At 56.7% G+C, this 19,831-nt stretch overlaps 2 protein-coding genes across 2 annotated transcripts; both read right to left on the reverse strand.

The window, feature by feature from the left end:
• Positions 1–2,866: 2,866 nt before the first annotated feature.
• On the reverse strand, positions 2,867–12,551 carry DPF2 (double PHD fingers 2). The gene is made up of 11 exons (XM_080635712.1): positions 12,495–12,551; positions 11,098–11,258; positions 10,896–11,003; positions 9,457–9,620; positions 8,399–8,491; positions 7,837–7,915; positions 5,091–5,228; positions 4,724–4,852; positions 4,524–4,636; positions 3,805–3,886; positions 2,867–3,204 (listed from the first exon to the last, which is right to left on the reverse strand). Exons 1-11 carry the CDS (start codon positions 12,524–12,526, stop codon positions 3,128–3,130), a joined length of 1,176 nt encoding a protein of 391 aa, XP_080491838.1. The 5' UTR covers positions 12,527–12,551; the 3' UTR covers positions 2,867–3,127.
• A 2,087-nt stretch (positions 12,552–14,638) lies between these two features.
• Positions 14,639–15,259, reverse strand: CDC42EP2 (CDC42 effector protein 2; the record flags this gene model as incomplete). Its single annotated transcript, XM_080635809.1, has 1 exon — positions 14,639–15,259. The coding sequence occupies one exon, from the start codon at positions 15,257–15,259 to the stop codon at positions 14,639–14,641; it is 621 nt and encodes a 206-aa protein (XP_080491935.1).
• Positions 15,260–19,831: the final 4,572 nt, after the last annotated feature.

Below are 19,831 nucleotides of genomic sequence, written 5' to 3' on the forward strand. Positions count from 1 at the left end.
CACCAAACGTGGCCAAAGGAGCCCCCAAAACCCCCCCTTGGGCCCCAGCTCCAGCCTTTGCTCTAATTCGGGTGATTACACAATAAAAGCCATGGAAGGGATTGAGCTTGGTCAGAACGGGGCTGAGGGAGGGGGGGAGGAAACCCCAAACGGGGTGGGTTTCACCCCAAAAATACAGCAGGGGAAGGGGGGGGCACAACCTCAGTACGAGCCGTCAGAGAAGCCGCAGCCCAGCACCTAAACTGGACTTCATTCACCCGAAATACAGTGTGGCAGCATAACCTCTGTACGAGCCCTTAGAGAAGCCCCATCCCAGCACCTAAATGGGACTTATTTCACCTCAAAATCAGGGGGGCACAACCCCAATACAAGCCCCTGCAGAAGCCCCATCCCAGCATCTAAATGGGACTTATTCACCCACAAAAGCAGAGGGGCACAACCTCAGTATGAGCCCCCAGAGAAGTCCCATCCCAGCAACTAAATGGGACTCACTGATCCCAAACCCAGGGTGTCACAACCTCAATACAAGCCCCTGGAGAAGCCCCCGCCACCGTTTCTCTGGTTTTATTACAAAAGCAGCCAGTTTGGTGTCGCTTTGTGGAGTTTTCCGGATCAAATCCGAGTGGGAACGCCAGGAACAGCCCCGGTGGCACCGGGACGTGGTGGGTGTCACCACAACGCTGCTGGTTGTCACCAAAATGTCTTTGAGATGCCACCGAATCACTGCTGGATGTCACCAGAACGCATCGGATGTCACCAAAATGTCGTTGGCTGTCACCACAATGTCTCTGGTTGTCACCAAACCACGGTTGTTGTCACCAGCACACGTTGGGTGTCACCAGGATAACGTTGGGATGTTGCCAGAATGCTGTTGGATGTCACCAAACCATGGTTGGACGTCACCGGAACGCTGTTGGATGTCACCAAACCATGGCTGGACGTCACCGGAACGCTGTTGGATGTCACCAAACCATGGCTGGACGTCACCGGAACGCTGTTGGATGTCACCAAACCATGGCTGGACGTCACCGGAACGCTGTTGGATGTCATCAAACCATGGCTGGACGTCACCGGAATGCTGTTGGATGTCACCAAACCATGGCTGGACGTCACTGGAACGCTGTTGGACGTCACCAAACCATGGTTGGCCGTCACTAAAACACTGTTGGATGTCACCAAACATGGTTGGACGTCACCGAAACACTGTTGGATGTCACCAAACCATGGTTGGACATCACCAAAACGCTGTTGGATGTCACCAGATCACCTTCAGACATCACCCAAATGCGTTGGATGTCACCAGGAGCTGCATCGCGCTCAGGGTGGGGGGAGAGGAGCCGCTGTCGGAGGATTTGGGTTAAATCTGAGCAGATTTGGGGCCATTTGACTCATTTTAGGGGCAATTTCAGCCATTTGGGGGCTATTTGTCTTTTTGGGGCCACTTTAGGGCTATTCTGGTCATTTTGGGCCTATTTCAGTAACTTTCACTCAATTTTGGGGCCATTTCAACCATTCTTGGGACTATTTCAGTGATTTTAGGGGTTATTTTGGGGCTATTTCCGTGATTTTGGGGACTATTTCAGTCATTTTTAGGCTATTTCAGTCAATTTCGGGGCTATTTTGCTCATTCTGGGGCTATGCGAGTCATTTCTGGGGCTATTTCAGTCATTTCTGGGGCCGTTTTCATCCCTTTGAGCCCCTTTTCCTGCTCCCAGGGCCGGTTCTGGGGGGTTCTCTCCCCCATCCCGACGGGCTCCTCTCTCCTGGGGGGTTCTGGGGGGGGAACTGGGGTGCGGGCAGTGGGGGGGGGGTCGGAGGTAGGTGTTTTAAAGTTGATTCTTACAAAAACCAGGCACATTCAGTCAATGGGACCCTTGGGGGGGGGTTGGGGGGGGGGGGGCTTGGGGTGTCCCCGTGGTGGTTTGGGGCTGAAAGCGGCTTCTGAACCCCCCCAAGCCCCAGAACAAACCCTGTGTGATGGGGGGGGGACCGGGGGGCACTGAACACTCCAGGTCCAGGGGTTCTGCCCCATGGGGGGGGTTGGGGGTCTAAGGCCTCGTCTGGGGGGGGGGGTGGTAAAAATGAGGGGGAAAGGGGTAAATAAAGCAGGAAATGAAACACTGAGGGCTCCAAACTGGCCAAAAGTGAACAAACGCCAGCAAAACCTGAACATAAACCCCTAAAACTGAACAAAACGCCCCAAATTTAACCAAATCCCCAAGAACTCTAACCAAGAAAGGCCAAAACTGAAAAACCCCAGAACTGAACGAAAGATACCCCCAAACTGAACAAAAAAATATGAGAGCAAATAACCCCCTCCAAATCTAACAAAACCCCCCCAAACTGAACAAAACCGCCCCAAAATTAACAATCCCCCCCCAACTGAACAAAAAAGCCCCAAACCCACAAAGCCCAAAACTGAACAAAAAGCCCCCAAAATGAACCCAGCCAAAATTTATCAAAACCTCCCACAAAATCGACAAAATCCTCCCCAAAATTAACCAAATCCCCCCAAATTTAACAAAAGCCCCAAAACTGAAAGAAAACCCCCCCAATCTTAAAAAGCCTCCCAATTTAATGGAAAAAACACCCCAAACGGAACAAAACCCCCAAATTTAACAAAAAACCCTCAAAATGTAACAAAAAAGCCAAAATTTAACAGAAAAAAAATCCCAAAACTGCACAAAAAAGCCCAAACCTGGACAAACAGCCCCTCCCCCCCCAGCCCTGCATGTGCAGGGAGCTGATGTGTCCCTAAGGAAAGGGGGACTGGAAGGATCGGGAATGCTGCGGGGCAGGGATGGGGCTGGAAAGCCGGGAATGGCGATGGGAAAGGCAGCTCTGTGCCACGTGCAGCAATGGGATCCATAGGGATGGTGGGATGTCACCATGGGTCGTGTCCTATGTGGGTGTGAGGGGGGAGATAAACCCTCATGGGGCAAAATCCCATCGATCCCAAGCCCCTTCCCAAGGGATTGAGAGGGGTAAACCCAAATCAACCAAAAACCAAAGGGGAGGTTTAAAAAAGGGGGGAAAGAAAAAGGGGAAATGAAAGAGGAAAGACCCCAAACCAAGAGGGAAACGCGTGGAACGGGGGCACCGGGAAGCGCATCCCGCCGGAGCGGGATCAGGAATTGTTCTGGTTCTGGTAGATGGAGGCTTTTTCCTTCAGCAGATCCAGACACAAGTGGCAGCTCCAGCTCCCTGTGGACAGATGGACACGGGGGTGAGCCGGGAGCATTCCCATTGGGAACGAACACCTCAGGAATGAACCTTCCAACCTTCCTCATTTAACCTTCCTGGGAAGGGGCCAGAGGAGGGGTTGATAATTAAGCCTGGGGGATTAATGATCCCTGACGGATCATCAGGTCTCCTGACGGGAACACTGGGAGGGAATTTCTGCTTGGAAGCCGTGAGTCAGCACAAGACCAAGAAGGGGGGAAGAGGAGGAGGAGGACGAATGATCCTGCTTGGCTTCATCAGCCCATAGGGAGAGCTTGGGATGGGAGGGATGGATTTTCCCACCTCAAAATCCATCCTTCTCACCCCAAAATCCATCCCTCCCATCCCAAAATCCGTCCTTCCCACCCCAAAATCCATCCCTCCCATCCCAAAATCCATCCTTCCCATTCCAAAGCTTCCCAGGAAGAGGAGGAATAATGGGAAGAGCTGGAATGCTGGAGCCCGTGGCATGGGACAGGTCCCTGGTTCCCCCCCAGAACCACGGCAGGTGGCAAACCTGCATTGAATTCCCAGTGGTTTTCCCCTTGCAGAATGGGAATTCCATTGGGAAGCGGCACTCACCCTCGGGAGGCTCCGACATGGGGGGGGTCAGGCAGTACATGTGGTACCCGCGGTCGCAGTCGTCGCAGAACAGTAGCTGATCCTGAGCCAAAGTGGGGGAAAAGCGGGAATATCGGGATGATTCAATGTGGCTTCGGATGAGGACAACAGGGAAGGGACAAGGATCCCTTGGGATTGGCAGCGACCCCAGACCTGAAACCCGAAGATCCCTCCAGCAAGACTCTCCCATTGGTTTGGGGGGGTATTCCCTTTATTTTGGGGGTACTCCCATTGTCCTGGGAGTTATTCCTGCTGTTCCAAGGGGTTATTCCCATTGTCCCTGGGAGTATTCCCTTTGTTTCGGGGGGTACTTCCATTGTCCCAGGAGTTATTCCTGCTGTTCCAGGGCATTATTCCCATTGTCCCTGGTGGGGGGGGACTATTCCCACTGTCCCAGGTCAGTATTCCCATTGTCCCTAGGAATTATCCCAACTGTCCTGGGGTTCATTCCCACTGTCCCCAGGGGATATTCCTGCTATTCCCAGAGGGTTATTCCTGCTGTCCTCAGGGGTTACTCCCCCTGTCCCAGGTTGGTATTCCCGTTATCCCTGGGGGCTCATTCCCACTCTCCCAGTGGCACTCCTGCTATCCCCAAGGGATTATTCCCACTCTCCCTGGGGGTCATTCCCACTGTTCCCAAGCTGTATTCCCACTCTCCCGGCGGCATTCCCGGGCCTCACGTCGTTCTCGGAGGTGCCGCAGATGTTGCAGCACTTGCACTCGATGCACTGCCAGCGATAGGTCTTCACGGCTGCCATCATCACCGGCGTGAACTGGAGGCAGGATGGGTGTCCTATGGGAACGCGACTCGCCATCAGGAACAGCCAATTCCCGGCCTTTCCCTAGCTCCTGCCCGGATCCGTGCCGCTTCCAGCCCTACCTGAGCGCCCGCAGTCGGAGCACGACACCAGCTCCTCCGGTTGTCCCGTTTTCTTGTTGATCTTGGAATCTCCCAAGCAGAAGTCGCAGTAGTTGTTGGGCAGGGCCAAACCGTCGGGACCTTTTTTAGCTGGGATAAAAGAGTGGGAATACCGGAGTCAGCACAAAGGATTTCCACCTGGGACAACGGGAAAATGCTTCCACACCACCAGATCCTGATGTTCGGAGCAGCTTTTTCCAGCCACATCCACGCGCTTGGGGTGATGCCAAAGCATTGGGACGGGGATGCCGCTCGCTCCCAGCGCTGGCACAAGGGATTTGGCAGCTTTCCCTTGGGATTTTGGCAGGGAAGGGGATGTTTTCCTTACATTTCTGCTCCTCGGATCGCTGGGAGACGGGAGTCGGGGGCTGTGAATCGTCCTTGTCGTCACCTTCCTCCTCAGCCAGGTGGGAATGAGCGTAGTGGTAGCTCAATCCCGGCCGGTTCTTGTACCGCTTCCCGCAGACTAGGGATAGAACCGGGAAGAATCAGAGCCGAGCCCGGCAGGGAGCGACATTCCCACAGATCCCGAAGCATCCGGCACCCCCTGGTCCCGTCTCTGGGCTTCGAGAGCCGGGAGCTGCTCCCGTTCAGCCCCCAAAAGCACTTGGAAGGTATTAATATCCACCTCGGAATTCCCTAAGGAAAGGGGTTGGGGGTGGAAGCTCCGGATTGGGGCTGGAGAAGCCTCCGCTGCGCATCCCACTGGATGTTCAGGAGCAAAGCCACACCAGGATCAATCCAAGTGGGAAAACCCTGGTTGGAATGATGCTCCCAGGGTGTATTTCCCACCCCAAACCCCATCTCCTAAAGCAGCTGGGTCAAATTCCAGGCTGTTTCCAAGGTGAAGGAAGAGGAAACTTCCATTTTTTGGGAATCCAAGGGAACATCCCAGCTCCGCTCCCTCCTGGATCCACTTGGCTCCTCCAAACCTGCCTGGGGAAACCACACCAGGAACTGAGCACGTTCCGCCCCGCTCCTTGCGGAAGGAGCTTCCTTAGGGAAAGCTCTGAGCATCCATGGATTGGGAAGTGCCTTCCTGGCCAGGGAATGGGTCCTGGGTTGCCAGTACTGGTTTTCCAGAGTTTTTTTGGGAACTGGGAGGCTCCAAAACCCAATTCCCAGCCTGGACAGGCTCAGGCAGGAAGAGCACAGAGCCGGATCCGGCTTTCCACAGCCGGCACGAGGATGGGATTGGGTTGAAATCCCTCTGGAAAAAGCCAGAGCTGGATTTAGGAGCAGATTTAGCAATGGATTTCCCCACATCTTTCCATCATGGCCTCCGGGAAAACCGGGGAAAAGGTCACTTTGGGATGAGCTTCCTGGAGCTTGGAGCTTTTCTGTAACATCCCAACCCTCCTGGATCCACATTCCCAGCCTGGAAAAGGCTCTCTCCCGGCTCCCAAACTAATGGGAAGCAGCCAGGAACGGGGCTGGAGTCCCATGGAAGCAGCAGCGTTGGATTTTGGGGATCAAACCCCCTTGGGGCTAAGGGATCCGCTGGATACTCGCTGTCTCCAGGGAAAACTCTGCGCAGGCAGGTCTGGAATGCTGCGGGCCCAGCGGAGGAGGCCAAAAGCAGCCCAGAACCAGCAATTACAACCTTATTACATGGAATTCCAAGGCTCCAGAGCCGAGCAGGAGCACGGCCGGGTCAGGGCCTGGAGCAGCCACCCGGAGCTGGCAGGAGGCGGCTCCTTCCCAACCCCCTGCAGCTTAAAAGCAACTCTTTTCCAACCCCAAATCCAGCCAGGAATGTGAACACAAAGCGGGATCTTTCCAGCCTCTCCGTGAGAAAAAGGGAGCAGCCGCCGCCGCCACCATTCCCGGCCTTCCAAGCCTCCCATAGCCAATATCCCGCAGCCGCTTTGGGAGCTTCTTTTAAGTGGGAAACGGTGTTATTTTGGGCAAGAGAAGCAGCACTAAAGATGTTGGCGGCTCTTCAAAGGCCGCGGCGCATCCCGGGATCCAGGAGCCGGGAAGGCTTTTGTGGATACTCCATGTTTTCCCTCCCAGCCCCGCAGCAGGAGAGGGATTCATCTTTGTTTTCCCTCTCGTGCCGGCACGCACGCCCGCTCTTCCCTGCTGGAAAAGGGTCAGGAGAGGAGCAGCGAGGTTGGGGGTGGCCTTTGGCTTCTGCTGTGTCCTTCCCTCCCCTTTCCCCATGGGTGCAGTGAGGTGGAAAGGGGGAGAAATCCCTGAGTGCGGAGCGAATTTTTGGGAATAGGAAAGGCAGGAAGTATAAAAGCAGACAGAGAGTGACTACCTCGGTCGGGAGGTTTCAAGGAATGCTTTTGTTTGTAACTATCTGAAACACAGAAAGAGAGTCGTGAGAACACCCCACACACACACACGCATCCCAGGCCATGCTTCCAACAGGGAAAAAAAAGGCAGGAAAAACACAACTCTTTGGGATCAGGCTTGGGAAAGGGGGGGTGGGGGGAAGGAGGAGGTGGCAGCTCGCGCAGGACAGGAGGAAGAAGACAGAAAGGGCATTCCAAAGCCTCACTTGGCCCTTGGGTTTGCTGCTTTCCCTATGAAATTCCTTAGTTTTCCCACCCAATTCCTCTGGAGGAAGCATTGGGAAGCTCGGGCTCACAGAGGAGTGCGACTGGGAAGCGAATTCCCGCCCCTGGAGCTGAGGAGGGATCCGACCCAGAGCAGGAGCGTTGCGTTCCACGGCTACAACCTCAGGAAGTGGCTTTAAGGAGGGATGAGAGGCCAAGGGTGGGATAACGGGATTTGAGCCAGCTCCAGAGCGGGCTGAGGGACACGGATCCCAGCGGGAAGCCAGCGGGAGGCTGCTTCCCACCTTTCCAGGGCTGTTTGCACCACCAGGAGAGGTTGATCCTCATTTTTCCATGCAGAGCCCTTCAGTCGGGGCGAGATGCGGGCATTCCCGGTGGGAAAACTCCAGCCATCTCCACCCACCAATGAATGGAGAGTCCGAGGGGTCTAAAAACACCCTCCCCAGGCTGTGTAAAATTCCCTGGGTTTTGGTGGTTTCAAGCCCAAATCCCAATGGAAACCCCAATGGATCCCCCCAGCCAGCACTCCCGGCTTTCCATACTCACTGTCGCAAGCATAGGGTTTATCCCGGTCTTCCAAGATCGCCGCATCCAGCTTCTTCCGAGCCCCACTGACGCCTTTGCCCTGGGGTGGGAGGAAGAGGGGAAAAGTGGGAATAAGCCAAACTTGAGGAAAACTTGTGCCCCAAAAAGCTCCTGGGTTGAGGACACGGACACAGCGCGATCCGACACTGCCACACAGTGGGAATAGTCGGGAATTGCCGCTGGATGGGCCTGGAACACAAAGCATCCTTTGGGATCCTTAGCGGCTCTTCCCCACTTTGGGAAGGAGCAAGAGCACCGACACCCTCCTACCAGGTGGATTCCAGGGTGTTGGAAGTGGGTTTTCCATGTCCAACATTCCTTAGTGGCAGAGGGACATGAGTTATCCCAACCCGAGGGGGGTTTTCCTCTCATCCCACCCATAGGTTTGAGCACATCCCAAGGTTTTCCCTCAAAACACGGACACACTGGAGCCCTGGGTGGTGTCGGGGCTGTTCTGGCACCGGTAAAGTCTTGGATACACTGGGAATTGCCACCAAAAGGCCGGGATCCAGCCAAAGCCCACCTTGGCCTTCCCTTTCCCTCGTCGCTTCGGCGTATCCTCCTCATAGTCTTCATCATCCAAATCATCCAGGAAATCATCCGGCTCCAGGATCCGCTAGGAAAGAGGAGAGGACATCGCGGATAACCCCTTGGGATTGAGGGGAAAGGGGGGAAAACTGGGATCTGGGATACTCCAGCGTGAGCCCAGCTTCTTGGCAGCAGCCAAATCCATTCCAATGCCTGTGGAAGTAGTCAGTGGGAAAACCAACATCCCTTGGGATGGGAAAGGTGGGATCTGGTGGCGGAGGCCTCCAGCCAGGCGCGATCCGTACCAGGCTGGGCTGGATCCGCTAAGCCAAGCGCTTCCCACCCCATGGATCGTGATGGGATTAAAGCCCCCCCGTGTGGCTTTGAAGGGAAAACGGGAACTTCTGATCCCAACGGCCATTAATAATATTCCCTTGGGATTAAACCCCCTCTGGGAGGCAACTGCAACAGGAAGAGGCCAAAGCATCAGCAGAATCTGCATCCCTATGGATTTTAGGGCCAGAAATTTCCTTTCCCTTTAATTCTGACGCCAGAATCTCTCCCTTTCCCTAAATTCTGGGCCCAGAATCCCCCTTTCCCTGGATTTTGGGACCAAAATCCCTGAATCTTCTGACCAGAACCTCCCTTCTCCTGAATTTTGGGCCCAGAATCCCCCTTTCCTTGAATTCGGGGACCAGGATCTCCCCTTTCCCTAAATTCTGGGCCCAGAATCCCCCATTCCTTGAATTTCAGGACCAAAATCTCCCTTTTCCTAAATTCTGGGCCAAGAATTCCCCCTTTCCCCAGACTTTGGGACCAAAATCCCCTTTTCCCTGAATTTTCGGACCAGAATCTTTCTTTCCATGAATTCCGGGACCAGAATCCCCCTTTCCCCGGATTCCGGGCCCAAAATCCCTGACTTTTGGGCCCAGAATCTCCCTTTCCCAGAATTTTGAGGCCAAAACCTCCCTTCCCCGGACCTTTGGGCCCGGAATCCCCGTTCCCTGCTCCCTGGCCCCCTCCTCTCCCATTCCCAGCGTCGGGAAGCGGCACCTTCCGCGCGCGGCTGTTGGTGACCGGGAACTCGCCCAAGCTGTCGTCATCCAGGCGCGGGTCCGGGAGGCTCCGCTTCTCCAGCGGCTCGGTGCGGAGCAGCGCTTCCAGGCTGCTGCCATCCTGTGCCAGGAGCCCGTCCTTCTTCAGGCTCTGCTCCGTGTCTGCAGGGAAAGCCGGGATCAGCCGGAATCCGGTGGGATACCATGGAGAACATCCCCCCCCACCAGCAATGGCAGCATTCAAGGCCAGGTTGGATGGGGTTTGGAGCAAGCTGCTCTATGGAAGGTGGCCTTGCCCATGGTGGTTGGATCTGGATGAGCTTTACGGTTCCATCCAAGCCAAATCATTCCAGGATTCCAGGACCCTCCTTAAAACTGCTCCTAAATGAGCCTCCAGATGGAAAGCATTGACCAAGGCTAAGACTAAGACAAGATCCAGCTCCAGCTGGGCTCCATCAGGGGTTCAGGAGGTGATGGGATCCAACCTGAACCTCACAACCCAACAGGAGAACTTCCCTATTCCCTATGTTGCTTCCATTATCCATGGCTACGCTTGGATCCGGCCCCACCTCATGATCCAGTGATGGGATACAACCTGAGCCTCAAAACCCAACGGGGGGGAGGTCTCCATCACCCTTTGGCCTCTGTGTCCAGCACCTTCAGCTTGATGCCACCTCTATTCCCCCTTTGTGGGCATCATCCATGAGGAATCCCAAAGTCCCTGAGGGATCATTCAGCTGCTCCTGGTGAGACCTTTGGTGGTCGTTCTTTGAGGAACCCAACAGCCCTTCATGGGCTCTACCATCAAATTTGGTCCAGGGTTGCCAGAAAACCATCTCTTGTGGTGGTGAGGACCACGGAGGTGAGGAATGGGAGGAACCACCACAACAGAAGGAACATGAGGAACCACAAACGAATGTGGAGGTGAGGGACGTGAGGAACCACAAACGAATGTGGAGGTGAGGGACGTGAGGAACCACAAACGAATGTGGAGGTGAGGGACATGAGGAACCACAAACGAATGTGGAGGTGAGGGACGTGAGGAACCACAAACGAATGTGGAGGTGAGGGACGTGAGGAACCACAAACGAATGTGGAGGTGAGGGACATGAGGAACCACAAACGAAGGTGGAGGTGAGGGACATGAGGAACCACAAACGAAGGTGGAGGTGAGGGACGTGAGGAACCACAAACGAATGTGGAGGTGAGGGACGTGAGGAACCACAAACGAATGTGGAGGTGAGGGACGTGAGGAACCACAAACAAATGTGGAGGTGAGGGACGTGAGGAACCACAAACGAATGTGGAGGTGAGGGACGTGAGGAACCACAAGAGGAACGTAAGGAACCACAGAGGACCATGGAGGTGAGGCACATGAGGAGCCCACGGAGATGCGGCGCGTGGCGGAGCAGAGGCCCAGGCTGGCGCAGGAGGTACCTGGTTTGATGGAGGGGAAGGAGAGCCGCGGGTCCTCCGGCGGATGAGCGCGGCGTTTCTTCCTCCAGCGCCGCGCGGGGTAGGAGTAGAGCTGCCCGGCGGCCAAACCTGGAACCCAAGCGAGCCCATCCCGCGGTGAGGCCGTGAGCCAAGGCCACGGCATTCCCATTCCCACCCCCATTCCCGGCCCGCCGCCACGTACCGGGCCCGCGGTGCCGCTTCTCCATCCAGATGTAGCAGTTGCTCTGGGCGACGCCGGTCTGGGAGTCGAGGAACGGGAGGCGGACGCTGCGCTCGGCGCAGAGCCGCGCATTGTAGTTGTGGCACTGCTCCATGGCGTCCCGGTAGTACTGCTCGCCCAGCCTGCAGGACACGGCGCCAACAGCTCATTCCCGACCCCATTCCCGACCCCATTCCCAGCCCTGGCACGCGCCTGCGCCCGCCCAAACCCGACCTGCAGGAGGCACAATGGGAATGGGTTGGGGTGGGTTGGAAGGGGACTTAAAGCTCGTCTCCAGGGATACCTGCCACTGGAGCAGGATGCTCCAAGCCGTATCCAAGCTGGCTTTGAACACTGCTGGGAATGGGGCGGCTTCTCCCTTCAGCCCATTCCAGTGTCCCACGGCCCTCCCAATGAAGCTCTTCCTCCCAAGATCCCATCCAACTCTTCCCTCTTCCAATTGGAAGCTGTTTCTCCTCATCCCAGCCCTGGATCCCTTATCCAAAGCCCCTCTGCAGGTTCCTTGTAGCCCCTTTAGGACCCCCCCCCCCTTCCCAACCATATAGGGGGAAATTCCCACTCTTTTGGGAATAAATGCATCCCATGGGATAGGTAGGATGCTCCCACAGGGATATATGGGGATGAACTTCCTCCCTCGGCCTCTATAGGACCCTCTCATAGAGATATAAAGGGATAATTCCCCCCCTCCCATAGGATACTTTACCGGAATGGATAGGGATAACCCCTTCCTTGACCCCTATAGGACTCTTCCACAGGGATAGAGAGAAAATTCCCCCCCCCCTCATGGCCGGTATCGGACCTTTCCATAGGAATATAACAGGATAATTCCTCACCACAGCCTGTATAGGAACTTTCCATAGGGATATAAAGGGATAATTCCCCCCCATGGCCTCTACAGGACCCTTCCATAGGGATATAAAGAGGTAATTCTCCCCCATGGCCTCTATAAGACTCTTCCATTGGAATATAAAGGGATAATTCCCCCCCGCCATGGCCTGTATAGGACCTTTCCACAGGGAAACAAAGGGATAATTCCCCCCCATGGCCTCTATAGGACCCTTCCATAGGGATATAAAGGGACAATTCCCCCCCCCACCTTCACAGGACACCCCCCCCCGCCATACCCCTCCTCACGGCGCCATTTTGAGGTCTCCCCTCACGGCCCCCCCCGTTTTACCTCAGCAAAGTTCACCTCGAACAATGACCGCCCCCCCCAACACCCCCCCCCCGCCGCGCACTTGGTCCCTCCCGCGGCACAGGCTGGGTGCGGGGGGAGCCCGGTTTCCCGCGCTGGACCGAACCATTCCCTGCCCCGTGGGGGGGGGCGGGGGGGAACACCCGGCGGGCGCCGCACTCACAGCTTGACCACATTCTGTACCACCGCCGCCATCTTGCCTCCGCCGCCAAGGCCCGGCGCCGCCCAGCGCGCATGCGCGGGGGGCAGAGGAGGGGAGGCGGGGTGGGGGCAGGTGGCGCGGTACGCGTGCGCGCGGGGGGGATGGCGGGAAAGCGGAGGGGGATGGCGGGAAATGGGGGGAGTGGCGGGAAATGAGGGAGGGGTGGAGGGAAATTAAGGGGAAAAGGGGAAAATCCGGAGGGAATGGGGCTGGAACGGGAAGGGAGGGTGACGGGGCGAGGATGAAGGTGAAGGGAGGAAGGAAAAAGAGGAGGATGAAGGTGAAGAGGAGGATGAAGGATGGAATGAGGGATGGATGAAGGCTGGGGGGGTCCTCAACGTCAAATCTCTGCCCCTCCCCATAGAGATTCCCCATGGAAACCAAGCCTTATCCCTATAGATCCATGTGGAAACCCGAAGTTTTGGGGCTCTTTTCCTTTCCCATCAAACTGGAATTACCCTGAGATCCCAAACCTCATCCCATGGGATGCAGCCCCGGGAACAGCTTCCAGGTGGATTCCTCTGAGGTTTTCCTGCTCACCTCCACTTCCCAAGGTCATTTTTCCCTGTTTGCTGTGAAATTGGTGGTTATTTCACCCGGGTTATCCAGGTGCTCCCAGTGTCCCCATTGCTTCCAGCATTCCCATTGCTCCTGGTGTCCTCATATCCCAACACCCCCCAGCGCTCCCATTCCCTCCCATTGTCCCCATTCCCGCCCCCTCCCAATTAATGAGTCCCCCATTGACTGAGCCACGGCATTCCCAATCCCATTCCCACTTCCTGGAACCACGATGGGATAATGCAGGAATTAAAGGGTTAAGCAAAAGGGGTGGGAGGAGCCGGGGCAGGAGAATCCACAGGGATTTTATTGCTAATAATTAAAGATTAATTCCAGAAATGGAGTTTTGTGTAGCTCAAATGAAGAATTACACCTGGAAAAACGGGGGAAAACCGGGATTGGGATAATTCGGTCTCATTTGATATCAAATAGAGCCCGAGGGGGGGAGCAGGGAAGTGCCAAATCCAGCTTCTGGGAGCAAACCTGGGGTGAAAAAAGGGGATTTTGGGCTGTTACCTGCACGGGATTATCTCGGAATTCCCAATCCAGGCAGCGACTTTCAGGATGGCTGCTGGGAATCATGAGGAAGTTGGGCCAAAGGGGAACATCCCCATCCCAGTCTAGGGTGAAATCCATGCGATTTGGTGGGGTCCAACCACACGAAGGTTTTGGAATACCAAACCTCCTACAAACCACTCGGAAACCCACCCAAAATGATCCAATCCCGGGCTTTTTCTCTTCAAATTGGTTGAGAAACCAACTGGGAGGAAAGAGGGGATTTGGGAATGGTGCCGGATCTCCCATTGGAGCTTGGACTGGGTGAGAACGGAGCTGGAAGAGCCTCAAGTGAAGCTGAAGCTCAACCCAGCGCCTAAACCCGCCCTAATGGAAGGTTGGAATTTGGGTGGAATTCCAGGGTTTGGGATGTTGCCACCGAAACGTAGGCAAAATTCCCAGCCAGAGTGGAAAATGATGGGAGTTCAGTGCTGGAGCCCGGGAGATGAGGCCACGCTTGCTCCATGGCCACAATGACAGCCGTTCCATGCGGATTATCCCATAAAAGCAGCAGAGCTTGGAATTCCGAAGCCTCCATCCACCGGGGATGAATGGCGCCGGTGAGGATGGATCCCACTCCCCAGCACGGGAATGGGGCCCGGGGGTCGCTCCTCGGTTGGGTTTCTTTTCGCCTTCCAATTCCACCCCCAAAACTCCAACCATGGGTTTTATCCCCAGGATCCATCCCCAGAGGGATTTTCCCTTCCGGCGAAGCCACATTTGCCACGGAAACGTTGGGCTTTGGGTGATGCTCCAGGAGTGCCACCACCACCTCCAGGCCTTGGGGGCTCGGCTGGACTTCACCATGACCCAGCTCCAACCACGGCCCCTCTTCAAGCACAACCCCCCCCTCAATGAGTGTCAACGGCGCCGGGTCCATGCTCCGGAGGTGGAGAATCCATAGGGATCGGTTGAGGAACCAACTTCCCCCCAAAGAACACCCCCCCCCCCCCCCATCAACCATTGCCCAACGTCTCCCGCCGTGGTTGCCTTCACGTCAAGCTCTCCTGCGGGCCCGAGCCTGGTGGAGACCCACGTCCCCCCTCTGCTTGGTGCTTCTCCATGACCTGCAGCACATCCTCCAGGATGGACGGCCCCAAATCCACGTGGAGCGAGAGGAGGGATCCCGCGTGCGACAGGAAGGGCTCCGCGGCGCCGGCCTCCTCCTGGGGGCTGAAGCCATTGGCTGGGAGGGTGCCCATCGCCTCCTCCTCTTCCTCATCCCTCTTCCCGAGGTCCTCGAGGTGGAGCCGCGGGGGTTTGGGAGGCGCCGGCGCCGCCGGGAGCGTGATGGCTTGAGGTCCACCGATGGCGGGCAAGGAGATGGCGTTCTTCAGCAGCGGGGATGGGCTTCCCGGTGCCTCGTGCCCGGACACAGTGCAGGTCCTGGAGAAGGAGAAGCTGGGTTGGGAACGGGGCAGGAGATGGAGCTTGCCCTGGAGGAAGGAGATGTCCCCAAAGGTGTCCCCTTGGCCGGCGCTGCCGATGTGGATCGTGTGCCGGAAGTCACCCAAGGGGGGGCTGATCATGTCCGAGGATAGGATATCCCGGAGCTTCTCCTTTTTCCCCTTCCTGCTGCCCCTCTTGAGGTAGATGGGGGCCTTGGTGGCCATCTCGGTGCGTTCCGGAGCTATCCCGGTGTCCGCTCCGGAGCCGGCGGCTTCCCTGCAAGAAACAATGGGAAAGAGGAGGGAAACTCAGTGGGTTCCAACGCCTCGGATGGGGATCATCCGGGAAAGCGCGTTCCAGCTGTTCCCTAGCTCCAAGGTTAGCAGTAAGGAGATCACCCTGGGAATGGAATCCAGGAATTGCCTCCAGTGGGAAACGGGCTTCCAGTTCCCACTCCCGAGCTGGAAATCCCAATGGGTTTGGGTTGATGGGGGACAGGGCTGTGGGAAGCGGAATTCCAAGCCTCAGCTTGGAGGAGGTTCGGACACTTGGATTCCTCCTCCTCTTGGCCACGCAGCGTCCAAGCCCAGCCGGCAATGAGCTACAGCAGGGATCCATGGGGATGGAGGTGGGAGGGGGAAGGAAGCTGGAGTTTTTCCCTTGGTTTTAGTCGTATTCCCTCAACTCTTGGCAATTCCCAGCTCAGGTCCAGGCTCGTTCTTCAGCTGCGGGGAGGAATGAGGGAATAAAGGGGGTTTTTTTTTGGATAACAACCCCGTGTCCGACTCGGAGCCACGCTGGTGAGGCAGGAAAAGGGATGGAAACGGCTCTGGAATGTTTGGGAAGCAGCAGCCAAGGGGAAGCTGTTTGGAATGCTGCTGGAAGCGCTGCCAGAGCATCCCGAGCCTCCACCCCGGAATCCGTCCTTCCGAGTGGCCCAAAGGGATGGAAAACCCCGCGTTCCCCTTCAACCACCCGGAAGCGGGATCATCCCGGCTGCGCTGCTCCCCTGCTTCCCTGTTCCCAACCCCAATTCCCTCTTGGCGCTGAGGAACCCGTTCCCATCCCCAGCAGAGACCTACGCTGCAGCCGGAGCCCTCCCCGCGTCCCGGTGGGATGCCAGCGGAGTTGAGGGAACGGAGCTGGAGAGGTGGGAAATCCCCCGATGGGCTCCAAAAGAAGCACCGGCATCGGGAATGGGGCTCCAAGGGCGGAACAGCGGCAGCGGGAGCGCGTTCCCGGCGGCTCCGGCCGGGAATGAAGCGCTGACGCGGCGGAATCCAGCGGCGTTAATCCCGGACGGATTAAGGCCGGCGGCGCGGTGATGCTGCCGGCGTGAAATCCAGGCGCCGGGAAGACACCGGGAGCTGGGGCAGGGTGGGGAAGATGATGGGGGAGATCTTGGGCATCGGGATTGGGAATGCTGCCGGGCGCGTGGCTACAGGCGCCCCAAAGGGGGGGAAGCATGGAAAGCTGGGGGAAAGCACCCAAATCCCTCAGGAACGCCCCCAAACCGAGTGGATTTGTAGGAAGAAGTCCCTTGGAAGTGGTGCAGGTCTCCAGGATCTGGGGTGATGCCGATGGGGATGGGCATTGGGAAGCAACCACCGGCACCACATTCCCTTGGCAGTGACCTGCAGCCGCTCTCCCTCATCCCGGTTTCTTCCTCCTCTTCCCAGTCTGGGCTCCAGCTGAGCGACCAGAGCCCCACTGGGCTGGGAGGGCGCTGGGAATGGCTGGGAATGCGGGAAGTGTCCCTCGTCCCACAGGAAACACCTCGGGAAAGGCCGCTTGCCTCCAGCAGGCCCCAAAGGCATTGGGAATAACCCGGCTTGGACCAGAAAATCCCTTTTCCCAGCATTTCCCAGTGCTGACAACCAAGGAGATGCACTGGGCCCGCGGGAGCGTTCCCACTTCCCAGCCGCACGGGTGGAAAACGGGATGGGAAAGGAGCAATGCCCCAAGAAACCCCTGGAGAACTCATGGATGGGTGTTTCCGGCTGCTTCCTGCCCCGCTGGATGCATCCCCAGGGATTTAAGGCTTTATCCCACAGCGTCCCAGCTCCATGGGCTGGGATGACTCCCATTGGCTTTTCATGGAGCCTCACTGCATCCCGAGAAACGGGGGGGGGGGGGGGGTGAAGAGAGGAAAGTGGGAATGACGTTTTCGCACGGGATGAGAAGTGGGAAGCGCTTCCGGAGCAAAGCCCAGGACTCCAACTCCATCCATGCCCCACGCTCGGCTTCTCCACAGGAAGAAATGGGCTCAAAGCGCCGGATCCCGCAGCGCTCCAATGGGATATCCACCCCCAGCCCCCATCTGCCTTTTTTTCCTTCCTTATGGAGTAAAATTCCATCCTTTTCCACCATTTCCATCACTTCCAGCGCCAGCAGGTGCCATTTGAGTCCTTTTCCAGCAATTTTTGGCCTTCTAAGCTCTGCTTCCCAACCAAATTCCAGGTTTTCCCCCCATTTCCTGCTATTCGGGCTTCCCTATGGGGAAATCCAGGGTTTTTTTTCACCCAATTCCAATAATTTCAGCTCTGGAATATGGAAGTTTATTTCCTTCCCACTCCATTCCAGCCATTTCTGCCTCACTCTGGGAAAACCAAGTGGGAAGCAAACCCAATTCCTGCCGGTTTTCCTCCTTTTTGGGCCTTCTTGAGGGAAATTTGCGCCTGGGAAGAGGCTTCGCTCTTGTATTCCCCTGGAAAAAGGGATATTCCCATGGGAAGCAAAAACACCCCCCCTTTCCCATGGGCTGGGCGAGGTGGGGTGTGGAAAAGGGCCCTGTTGGGATGTGGATGATGGATATCCTGGAGCACTGGGAAAAGCCTTTTGCGGATGCAGGTGCAGAGGGGCCTGATCCGGCATCATCCCAGTTACCATAAAAGCTGGGATCGGTTTCAAGCCCAGGGAATCCCGGTGGGATCCCGGGGCTGTCCCTGTCCTACCTGGAGCAGCCGGCACCGGATCGGGATGAGGGGCGAGCCGGTGCCGCGGTCGGGATTGGGTCCTCCAGGCTCAGGAAGACACCAAGATCCGGGATCTTTGCCAATAGGGAAAAGCCTGGGATGAGGAAATGCCGGGACACGGCTGGAAAACGCGGCCGAACCCTTCCCGTGCCTCAGTTTCCCCCCTGCGGTGACCAATGGAAGGTGGGAAAATGCACCCAAACCCGACTTCAATCCCGGGAAAACGACTTAAATCCCGGGAAAGCAGCTCCGAGCCCCACCCGCTGGAGGGGGAGCGCCGGGAATTCCCGGGAAGGGAAGGCGGTGCCGGAATTCCGGGTGGGATCAGGGCGCAGGTCGCTTCTCTTTGCTTGCACTAGGGTCGGAGCCCCAGCAGCAACGTGAGCCCTGGGTTTAAACGATCGTCATCCATGAATCCAGGGAAAAGCCTCCCCTGGAAAAAGCCCGGAGCAGGATCCGGCCCTGGTTATTCTGGGGATCCTGTTCTGAGGATCCATCTGATCCGGGAGCAGCTGCTGGCTGCAGGGAGGGGGAATCCGGGATGTTCCAATGGGAAAAGGAGGGAACACCCCCCCTTTTGAACTGGGATACGGGATGCGACAGCGACACAAACGCATCCCGAATCATGGAAAAGAACCAACCCCCCCCCCCATCCTCAGCATCCCAACGCAGGGCCCGGATTTGGAAGCTGGGAAGGGACCAAACCCCCCCGCTCCCCCCTGTTGCGCTGTCTCCTTCCCCAGCCCCACATTCCATAGGGAACGGTGCTTGGGATCTCACCGGAAAACACCCCCGGAGCCTCCCGGCTTCTTCCTGCGGAGCCGGAGCCGTTCCCGTTCCCGCTGCGATGCTCCCGGCGCCGGCGCAGCCCCAACGCCCCACCCCGGGGCCTCCGCTTTTCCTTCCTGCTCCCTTCTCCTTCCCAAAACATGGAATGCCGCCGTTGGCTTCTCACCCGGGATGAGGAGCCGGGGGGGGGGGGGTTTCCCTGTTATGCCCCCGTTTCCCAGCTCCGGGAAGTCGCAGCGAGGAAGCGCTTGGATGCAGCCAAGATCCCTAGGGAAAGAGAGAGAAAGGGGGGAAAATCCCTGCTGGCTCCCGAGGGGGATTCCCCATGGAGCAGAGCAGCTCTCCGCCCCCCCCCCCCCCATCAAATGGCCAACTGGGAATGCTGGAGCTGACGCTCATTTAAATCCCAAATGAGCCTGGTCCTCAAGGATCATTTAATTAAGAGGGAAACAGGATTCCGGCTGCGTCGCTCCCGATGAGGTTGGATTGGAATTCCCGGTGCTGCTGCGGTGGGTTTATGAGGGAAACTGAGGCAGGGATAGGAATTAGGGGGCAAAAAAGCTGGAAAATGAGCTAAAACCTGGGAATAAAGCAGCCCTTCAGCCACGTTGGGAAAAATCAGCGTGGAATTTGGGGTGAAAAGCACCAAAATGGGAAAAATCTCGGAATTGTGAGCATTGAGGGAATGGTGACGATCCCATTGGCTCCGCACTGGGATGTGGGGAGAAAACAGGGATTTTCTGGCACATCCCAGAGTTCTGCAGTGAAACCGTGTGGGAATCCCCCTCCCCGGATCCCATTTTCCCTCTTTTTCCCCCCTTAAATCCACCCTGACGGGATTGGAAGATTGAGAGGGCACTTCCAGAGGGAGCCTGGAATGAAGCCTGGAATGAGGGTGATCACGTGGGAAATGGAGACACCTGATGAGGCTGTTTTCCAGCTTCCCGACGCCCGGAATCACCCCGCGGCAGAGAGAGTTACAAAACATCCTCCTTCATCCCATTGGATTCAGCTTTATTCCAGCCAAAAAAG

Source organism: Psittacula echo (assembly GCF_963264785.1).
Source record: "Psittacula echo genome assembly, chromosome: 28".
NCBI classification, from domain to species: Eukaryota; Metazoa; Chordata; class Aves; order Psittaciformes; family Psittacidae; genus Psittacula; species Psittacula echo.